At 53.2% G+C, this 10832-nt stretch overlaps 1 protein-coding gene across 1 annotated transcript; it reads left to right on the top strand.

The window, feature by feature from the left end:
- Positions 1–3710: 3710 nt before the first annotated feature.
- On the top strand, positions 3711–10222 carry LOC122381580 (DNA-binding protein SMUBP-2-like). The gene is made up of 3 exons (XM_043365921.1): positions 3711–4231; positions 4504–4701; positions 7605–10222. Exons 1-3 carry the CDS (start codon positions 4100–4102, stop codon positions 9498–9500), a joined length of 2226 nt encoding a protein of 741 aa, XP_043221856.1. The 5' UTR covers positions 3711–4099; the 3' UTR covers positions 9501–10222.
- Positions 10223–10832: the final 610 nt, after the last annotated feature.

The following is a 10832-nucleotide window of genomic DNA, read 5'->3' as shown; positions in this document are numbered from 1 at the left end:
CGTAGGCGTACTTCTGCCTTCAGTCGCTGCATTCGTCCTTTCCGCCACACCTTCTCCCCGTGCGAGCCCTTCCGCTTTCCCCAGTGCATCCTTGACGATGACTGGAGGCCCCAGCTCCGGTGTGGGTTTGTTGCTGTTACTGGAGGACTCGTCTCCCCTCTGGATGTCCAGTTCGTCAGGTACAGCGTACAGACCCTCCGAGAAGTCGGACATGGGCCTGATGTATGCCCACGTCGGCTCTGAGGGGACGTTGCCTCTGCTCTGCGCCGGTGGTCCCCCCATGCGAGTTCGGGAGGTGACGGGGCTGTCCCGCACGGAGACGGGAGCACTGGCCGAGACAGCGTCACCTCCGGCGGGAATCGCCCGGTCGTCAGAGGCCGCGGGGTGGCCGGACCCGCGCCGCCTCCACAGCAGGGCGGCCAGTGCACCGAGCAGCAGCAGCAGTAGCGGAGCCACCGACGCGGCTGCGTAGTACTGTGACAACGAGTTGGCAGCGCTCCGCCGCGCTGATGCAGCTCTGCCGCAGTGAAGCAGCTCAAATTCCGCCAGTGTTGGATTGCCTGCGTCCGCCGGTCCGGCGCAGCGCGCGTTCAGGATGGATTCAGTGAGAGGATGCTCCCCCTCAGAATTTAGAATAAGCTGTGTGTCCTCGTTTGAGAGTAGCAGACGACTTGCTTGCTGCCATGCTCCACACATACACGGAATGCCGAAGTTGAGGCCACTGAGTATGACGCTGCTGCTGCTGTTAGCATCTACCTGGCTTTCGTCAGCGTCGCTGACATTCCTCAGCTCGCCTCCCAGAAGAGAATCCGCGAATCTCAGCGCACCCGATTCAGCGCGGTCAATCCTGAGCCGTTGGATCGCCACACCCTCAGCATCATGTCCCTTAAGCCGGAGCAGACGAAAAGCATCACGCCGCAGTGTGCCCACCGCGCAGCGTTGCAGGAGAACCGACCTGGAAGCCATGACCTGAAGCGACCGCGGGCGGAGCTCCCCGAAACTGCAGTCCAGCGCGGTGAAGCGCGTGACGTTGAAGCTGACCGCCCTCTCGTCCAGACGACGCATGAAGGTGTTGTTTAGGATCACGACATCGGCAATCTGGCCACTGAGGGCGCCGCTGTTGACGTATCCCAGCTGAGAGGCGGAGATGACGAGCGAGCGCCAGCGGTACGCGCGCACACAGTCCCGCTCTGCCCGCTGCACCGTCACGGCGTGTAGCATCACGGTATTCATGACACCCGTAAACGTGTCTTGCCTGCAGCGCGTTATGGTCACATCGCTGATGCTGAGCCTGTCGATGTCGTTGAACGCGCCCGGCTCCAGAGTGAGCGAGGTAATGTTCTCCAGAGTGATACTCTGCACTGGACTGGAACTGCCTCGGAAGGCGCCGCCGGCGATGTAACACTCACGGATGTTGCGCAGTGTGACGTTGTGGTCGGACCTGCCGTAATCAGATAGGGCTATCGTCGCTACCGACAGCTGACGGACGGTGTCAATGGTGACGGTGAGCGGTGACGACGCGGCCAACGGCATGACCAACAGCGCGGAGCCCTTCTCTAGGGTGACATTGTCGATCGCCAGCAGCTGGAGGAGCTCCAGGCGCCGCAGGTGGAACAGGGCGAGGTGTCGGAGGCTTACGGACGCGGCGTTGGCGATCGTCAGCTGGCGCACAGATGTCGGGAATGTGTCGAACGTGATGTTGACCTGGAAGAGAGGCTTAGGTTTAGAGAGGTGAGGTTTGGAAGGTGGTTTAGGTGTACCCTCTCGTTGTAGCTTATTGACTGTAATGCTACTTTCTGCAATAAATAGAGATGTTAGGTTGATATTTCACAGTTACCAAGTCGTTAATGGTGTATCTATCATCTATAGCTAGTGCTATGATATTTAAACTCGTCTAACTAATACCTTCACAAGCTGCCCTTCTCTGCCCAAACTTACGTGTTGTCCCACATTTCTGAGGTCGCAGGTCACTCGATGGGGCTGGCGGCATCCTCCAGCGTAGATGCAGCCCGGTGTGCCGCAGTACACACCGTCTCCAGCCGAGCCCTCTGGCACGGCGAGCACAGCGCCCACAACTAACACGGCCGGCACAAGACCGGCAGCCATCCCGTAACTGCGCCGCCTGCGTCCGGCGTCGGCGACGGAGGCGGGTCACACTGAGGATGCAGACCTCGCTCAGGCTGTTTTCCAGCCAGCGATGACGGTCAGAGGAGCGGACACGGGCCGATAGCGGCCTGTGCTGCAGTGGCGCGCTGCACCACAGCCACAGCTCGCTCCGGCCGGAGGCCCGAGTTGTCCGCTCTCCGGCCGGGGCCCGGGGTGTCCGCTCTCCGACCGGAGGCCCGGGGTGTCTGCTCTCCGACCGGGGGGACCGGGGTGTCCGCTCTCCGGCCGGAGGCCCAGGGTGTCTGCTCTCCGACCGGGGGCCCGAGATGTCCGCTCTCCCGACCGTCTGCTGCAACTCACGGACCGGAAGCCCGGGGGATTCAGGTTTGCTTTCCGTCCTTCTATGTGACCTTGCACGGCTTTGCATGTATTTATTCCTGTGTTTATCGTGCTGCTAAAGCAGGCTAGCAATAGGGAACACACAGTACTACTTTTATGAGGTTTTGTTTCGTTTTATGACGTTTGACGTGTCTTCAGCGCACTCGTGCGACTCGAATGGGTTGAAGTGATAACTTGTGTTCAATGCAACTCATCTACCGCTTCGAGTCACCTGACGACAACACATGTTTACGAGATGCGTCATGGCTGATGATGTTGCGTTAGATTCATATCTCAAAGATAGCGTTTCGTCTGCAGAATAAGCCTCTAAGCCCACAGGCTGCACTTAAAACTACCTTCATCCTGAAAGCGATGATGATACCTATGTATTACCGTGACGCTGATAACGCTTGATGGGCCATCTCGGACGACCCACATCGGGTGATTCCCGTCGCTTCCCGTCCGATAAGCTCACGAGAGGCCAGAGAAAGAGAAGGGGACTTTGAGGTGTTTCGCGGAGAACCCTGAGGGGGAACTGGGTGCATGATGGAGGGGGCGGGTCAGAGGAACGGGACAACCCACGGATGATTCAGCGAAAAGTAGAGCATTTTTGTTCATGGGCGGGGATTCATTCGTCGAATAACTGCGATCCCTTGTCATGGCATTGACATTTACGTGTACCTACTGTGATCTTCGTGGTTGTAGCCCGTAGGGCATCTTGCCTGGTCTATTTCTTCTGCCTCAAGTTATGATTAGACATCACTTGAAGTAAATGTCCTTCGGGCGACCGGCAGTGATATCCCATGGGTAAGACGGATTCCGGAACACACTTTCATATTTTATATTTATGTAGAAATATTTTGGTATTTTATAGGATAACTGCACACAATACAGATACCCTACAATACCTTTGACATGTAGGCGTCAAGCAATCTAGCTTTACCTAAGCAATGTCGGCTATGCCTATTTAATGACAATTTTTCGCCACTACAAAGCATTACTCTCCTTTTGACCTCAGCCAGCAACCAAACGAGCCCGCGCCCGCGCGGCCTCGTCCAGGAGACGCAGTCTGTGTCGAACTTAGGTACGAGAACTGACCACTCGTAGAACAGTGGTCAGAGATTATGCACGCCGGGTTACGAGGGACGTATATTGCTTATAGGCATGGCTATTGGCTGTCACAAGGCACCGTCTTATCACTGACCTTCCGCTGCCCAGAGGACTGCGGACTGCGGAGTCCTGGCGCGCGCTGCTACCAGCCCCCCAGTCCCGAACTCCCGACAGACAGTGATAGGGTGGCGGGTGACCGTTGTCCCGGAGTAGACGCCGACCTTCTACCGATAGGACTAGCACCCCTCCTCGTGCACGGGCCGTTTCAGGTGTGCGCTGAACAGCTGGGGTGCCTTTCAGTGAATCACAGATATCGCGCCATGACGTGGCCGTTATCAGTGCCGCCGTGACGGCAACGGTCAGCGAGATAAAAAGAACCCGGAATTGTTGCAAATAGCTCCAGTTACCGACAGTGACTGGCAGGGGAAAGAAGTGTAGTCAATGCATCTTAAAAAGTGCGTTTCTTTTTCACTGAGCGATGTGACATTCGGAAGTTTTGCTAGTTATGGAAGACGGGGGCTGGACCGTAGTGCAACGGCGGCGCAAACGCATCCAAACAAGTGCCGGAGATGCCAGAACCAGCAAGTCGACTGATCCGAAGAAGAACGAACCATACAATGGCTCAACCTCATCAAAGGTAAACTTTTTTTGTTTATGGGGCTTGACCTATTCATCATTGATCACAGCGTGCCCAATGCCTATATTTGGGAATATCAGTTAGTCAGGAAAAAACGATAGATACTTTATTGTTTGTATTTAACAACTGCTTCATCATAAATTGCTAGGTCGGGCGACGGTAACTCCAATTATTATCACAGCACTCCTACCAGTGAAATACCTACATGAGTGCCATCATATCAACCAGGACCGTATCGTAATGCTCGTCACCAGTCAAGGCCTTTATTTCAGGGCTTTCGATCCACCAAGAGCCAACCGGACCCCAAAGCACGGCTCGTGGCCGGGAAGAATCCTACAGCTGCCTCTTCTCGCGGGATACGCTGTGCCGTATGTGGTGATTTCAACTGTATTTCCCAGCTCTCACCCCGCGAGGTCCTGCTTCGACTGCCACCAACGGCACCAAGTCAGCCAGAATCGTCTGTAAGTGAAGTAAGTGACTAAAAACAAATATGCTGTTGTGACCCATGCCAGCTTAAACTAGTGCAAAATTCAACAGGCCCACATCCATATAGTCCCTCTCGATAGGCAATAGGCATTCATTTCTCGCGCAACTTGCACTTGCATTAGGTACCTATAATTATAGGCGCACTTTGAGGAGACTTATAAGCGTTCAGAGGGTTACCTTGACTTATGTAAGCGTTAAGCATTAAGATACATGGATACATATTGCATAGGTATATATGCCTATATGTCATAGTTAGATATTTAGATCAATAGGTACCTACCCAGCAAGGCGTCCCAACAGCAGCAAGTCCCAACACCGGGTTTATCTCAAACGGCATTGTATATTACCTACCCATTAGGTATTTTCTTTCTCCACTTGTTCGGTACCTATATCCACTTACGAGAGCTGTTACAGGGTGTTTCACAATTACCGTTACAAGAGTTCCCACTCAATTTTGGTGCACGGTGGTTTTTCTGAAAACACTATACACCATTGGAAAGAGCACATAATTCTGGTCCTGGTTAATTGCATTTTGAATGCCCTTTGGACAGATAATGGGTGTAGCAGATGAAAGACTGATCCAAATGAGGTCCGAGTCTGCGATTGTCTCGAATATCAGGATTAGAGCCTGTGTGACAAGCTTGTTGCTCGCGGACCTGTTTGAAGACGGCTGTACATGGCTGCGTGGTGTAGTCAACAGGTATCTATTACGCACCTCCTGTATGAATTTCAAGTCTTCAACGCACAGGCTTCAATGGCAATGACGTCATTTCCTACCTCGTGTCAGAAAGGTGACTTGCGTGCCGGCCGGCGAGCCGACCTGGCGGCTGGGATGTGTGGGTGGATTAACGCGTGCCCCCTGCGGCCCGCCACGATGCGGATCGGGGGCACTAGTGCATGAAACTCCGCAACAGCTGTCGGTCGCCAGGGGGCACACACATTTCGGGTCTTCCGGACTTCCGAGTCTTCCGGACTCAGAAACCCGCTTCATTGATGGTCTGGGCGGCCGTCAGCCAGGCCGGCAAGTCGCCGTTGGTTTTTGTGCCCGAGGGCGTAAAAATCAACAAAGAAACCTACATCGAGACCATCCTTGAACAGACGCTGAAGCCGTGGGCCAAGAAGACGTACGGAGACAAGGGCTGGACTTTTCAGCAGGACGGCGCAACAAGCCACACCGCGCGCGTCACCCAACAGTGGTGTGAAGACAACTGCCCAGGCTTCATCACCCAAGGACCAGTGGCCCCCATCATCCCCAGATCTGAATCCGATGGATTACACGATGTGGTCCGTGCTTGAGAAGGAAGCCTGCTCCAAACCGCACAAGAAGATCGACGATCTCAAGCGATCTCTGATCAGCGCCTGGCAGACGATCCCCGCCGCGGTTGTGCGTGCCGCAGTCCATGACTTCAGGAGACGGTTGGCTGCCGCTGTGAAGGCTGGAGGCGGCCACTTCGAGTAGGACTTCAGGATGTTGGTCTCTGTGGTTTTGGGTGCATATGGTGCAATTTTGGCGGAAATAAAGTCATTATGCACAGAGATATTGAGCTTTGATCTTGTAACGTTAATTGTGAAACACCCTGTAGGGGAAGGTGGGGTAAGACGGACCAGCTAAGGTTTGAGGCCGCATATCTTGCTACACTGCTCTCGTAATTCATATTATTTATAGTCTTCGGAATGCTCAATCCTTCCTCTGTTGATATGTGTAAAGACTAAATTTCAAATTAAAGACATCTAGGTGGTGGATGCTCTTAAAGAGGGACATGTCAAAAACTCAGACAAGAAAAAACGTGGGGTAAGACGGACCACCCAGCAGTGCCTGCTATCCGTTCATGTGTGTTACACTTCTGCTCTGTACCTACTCTTGTAAGAAAAAGTAACCAGAATGGTAAAATAACAAAATGAGCCTTTACTCTTTACTCATGTGTGATGAAAGTGCAGCTAAAAGCTGGGAACATGTGTGTTGATTGTCGTTTGGCATGAATGCATGCTAACTGAGCACTTGCATGCATGGCTCACATGGAACAAAGACTCCTTCCTGAAAAAATTAGCTTACACTTTTGTCAATGTTTTGGAAAAGAACTTTCCAGATGCAGGGTACAATGGACCACCACAGGGTAAGATGGACCACAGTGGTCCGTCTTGCCCCAAATCTAAATTCTGTCATTATCATGACGTATATGTCAAATAGCCCAACATTGCAAAACCTTGCCTTTCCTGAAGTGTGACTATAACTAAGTTTATAACTTTGTTCTTCACAGTTAAGTGCAAAATAGAAACTAATCATGCAAGAAAGGCGCCTTAATTGAATCACCCGTAGACCTCTTACATTAGATCGGTTTGACGAAAAACAACATTTTTCTCAATAACTCAAAAACTATGCATCCTAGCAGCATGAGCTCAAGGTGGCCATTGTTACGAAGGAAAACAAACATAGTGAGTGCATAAAGCAGTAGATACCAGCAGCGGTTCAGCCGGGAGGGCTGGTGGTCCGTCTTGCCCCGCTGGGCCGTCTTACCCCACCTTCCCCTACCATTTACAAGTTGCACGATAGTTGATCTTGGATAAACCTAGGCATGCCACGATAACCGCCAACAATGGGCAATAGGCATATCGGTTACATCACACCCAAATTTGCTTGTTTCTGCTTGACGTCCAGCTGGCTCTTTTAATTTCGCGGAAAAGCAGTTTCTGCAATAACAGATAAAACATGTGACTGAAGAATTTGCCAGCATGCCAGATATAATAATCACGTATCTTACGTTCCATTACTAACAGGTCAGCAATCGTTACATTGTGCTTCACTACCTTTACACCGATAAAATAAGGTAATCCATACCTCACTTGTTTGCCTCTGCTAACTGACGCGTGTCGCTGTCGACTGCCGCAGAAGTCGCTGTCGTCTCCGCTCACCTGCGAGGAGCTGAAGCGGCTGCATCTGCCCCTGCTGGATCTGGAGCATGGTGCCGAGCTTGCCCGTCACATAGAGATGGCCGAGTTTGGCCGGCTGGAGGGCCTGCTGGTGGACGGTACGGAGCTGACGCCCCACGGACTGCGGCTGTGGGTGCTCCGCCCGGCCGGCAGCACCAGGGACAGGTCGGGCGTGCACGAGACGCTGCTGCCCAAGCACAACATCCGCTCCCGCGAGCCAATAGAGGTGACCAGAGACAAAGAGGACCGAGAGGAACTTGAAGCGGCAAGCCAACTGGCCGTGGTGTACCGGGTCACCGACTACGAGCTCATGATCGTTATGGAAAGGGGTGGCAAACTCACTCGGGGAAAGGTGGTGAACATCGAAAGAGTGGACCTAGATGATATGTACAGGAAGATGCGTAACATCGTGCGAGGACTGGACGAGATCTCTGGAAGAGCTATTCGACTGCGAGCAGTTCTGTTTGGTGAGCGGCCAGTAGAATGCGCGGATAAACTACCGGCGAAAATCGTCAACGCAAACGGAAAGCTGGACTTCTACAACACCGGGCTTAACCAGCTGCAGCGCGACGCGGTGGAGTTCGCTGTCCGTCAGAAGCATCTGGCCGTCATCCACGGTCCTCCCGGGACCGGAAAGACCACCACCATTGTCGAGATAATCCTGCAGCATCTGAAGTTGGGCTGTCGCATTCTGGCGTGCGCCCACGCCAACACGGCCGTGGACAACATGCTCGAACGACTAGCTGAGAAAAACTCACGCCACAACCTTGAACTCAGTATGGTACGTCTCGGACATCCAGCCCGCATCAGGGAACCACTTCTTGACTTTTGGCTAGATAAAGTGGCCGGTACTCTCGATGATGACGTAAGTCACCACCATGACAAAAAGCGGTCTCCTTCTGACGACAAAGCACTACAGAAACTCCTCATAGAGGAGTCCAAAGTTGTCCTCTGCACACTGGCCAGTACGAGTGAAGAGGGCCTGCTGGAAGCACCCGGGCACCTGGGCCTGGGGGCGTTTGACCTGGTGGTGATTGACGAGTGCTCCCAGTCGGTGGAGGCTGCCTGCTGGCTAGCGGCGCAGAGGACCGGGAAGCTGCTGCTGGCCGGCGACCACCGCCAGCTGCCTCCGACCATCATCAGCAAGCCGGCGGCGAACCTCGGCCTGGAAGTCTCCCTGATGGAGCGTCAGGTGATCCTGCACGGGGAGAAGGCGGTGCGCATGCTCTGCACCCAGTACCGGATGCACGAGCTGATCCAGCAGTGGCCGTCGCAGCAGCACTACGACGGCCGTCTGGAGGCGGCGCCGGCCGTGCGCCACCACCGTCTGACCGATCTGCCCGGCGTACGCCTCACGGAGGACACAGCTCCCACCTTGCTGCTCGTCGACACGGCCGGCTGCGGGCTCAGCGAGGCCAGACCCGACGAGGCCCACTCGAGAAGCAACCCCGGGGAGGCCGACATTGTGGTGGCGCACGTGGAGGCTCTGGTACGTGCCGGCGTGTCCCAGGACCAGATAGGCGTCATCACACCATACTGCGCCCAGATCACCCGAGTGCGCGACGGCCTAAGGCTCCGCCGACTGAAGGAGGTCGACGTTTACACGGTGGACGGTTTCCAGGGACGCGAAAAGGAAGCCATCGTCGTATCGTTGGTCATATCCAAGAAGTCAGGCCTGAGCTTCGTGACAGACACGCGCCGCATCAACGTGGCCATCACTCGCGCCCGGCGACAGCTGGTGATCGTCTGCGACACGAAGATCTTGGGCAGAGACGACGACGCGCGGTCGTTGCTAGAGTACATGCGGCAAAATGGCGAGGTTAGGTCGCCACGGTACTGCAGGGATGGGCCCTAGAACCCGAAAATACGGAGGAAAGTAATAATGACGTTTGCATAGTATCGCAAATTTTTAATTGTAAAACTTCGATCAGACGTCTCACATGTAATATCCCTAATTCAACCATCGTTTTACACATCACCGATCGCGGCCTTTTGACGACCCTGGAACCTGCCACAAACGCCGACAAGCTGCTTCTGGACATGTCGACCACGGCCTGGAGGAAGGCGGTCTGCAGAATTGGAAGTTGTATCTTTCAAGGGCTCGTGACTGTATGGCGACCCAATTCACTAGAAATCACCTGCCCCAAGAACTTGTCACTCCCATTCGAAGCGCAGAGAATAGTGGCGGCGCAACGCCTTTAATTAAGGGAGGGGGAGGGCACTGCCGACTTTTGGCCCCATTCTTTCCATGCAACGCCAATAGGGCTAATGTTAAAATGACAAAATCAAAGGGGGGAGGCACGTTGCCCCGGTGCCCTCCCCGTTCCGCCGCCTATGGCATATAACATATCCGTTTAGATACCTTGTTGTCGATTGAAGTCGATTGAAGCCGGAATTTGGTATGGAAAAACAGAGTGGTTCTAAACGGTTTACGCTACGTTAACGGTACCGGTCTTGCCTTTGATGATGTGTGGCCTTTGATCACTCATCATCATTCTCAGGAAGCTGGGAACAACTGAAAAGCGGGAACTGAGTGTACCAATACAAATGGAACCATAATATACCATCACAAATCAATCGTTGTTTCTCTTTTCTCCTGCATAGGTATGATGCTGTAGTTAGGTCAATAGTAACCTTTGAGAAAGACACACTGCAACTTCAACTAAGCCCCGTACACGGGAATAGGATACGTACTATTACGATCCTGAATCGCTGCCCTTGCCCTTGTACCCAACATTAAGGATTGAAACATAGACCTCTGCATACCGGTATACAGAGGTCTATGCAGATTGAAATTATTCCAACAATAGGAGACTGAAAGAAATGCTCGATTTTCGGATATCTGAAGACGTGAAGTGGTTTGGATCGTCATTCATAGAAGGAAGGGAAATTTCCTCCTGCATTTAACCTTGGTGTAATTAACAATGATTTCTTTCCGGTTCATGGACTCCGGAAATCTACCTAAGTGAAGCATGACCTGAGGCTACAGGCGTAATTAATCGACCCTCAATGAATGAAGCATCCACTCAAATGAAACATAATTAATTAGATGCCCGAGAAATGCTCAGATCACTGGCTCCAGCCAACAGTGCAAATGCGGATGAAGATGCGTCCCTTCTATGGTTTCCATTTGTTTTAGTGCATTAACCCTCGCCCCGTTGGGGGGGGGGCCATTTTGGCCCCCCCC

The sequence above is a fragment of the Amphibalanus amphitrite genome, unplaced genomic scaffold (genome assembly GCF_019059575.1).
Source record: "Amphibalanus amphitrite isolate SeventyFive unplaced genomic scaffold, NRLGWU_Aamphi_draft 000122F_arrow, whole genome shotgun sequence".
Lineage (NCBI taxonomy): Eukaryota > Metazoa > Arthropoda > Thecostraca > Balanomorpha > Balanidae > Amphibalanus > Amphibalanus amphitrite.
Note: the sequence above shows the minus strand (reverse complement) of the source record. Positions and strands in the feature narration are given on the sequence as shown.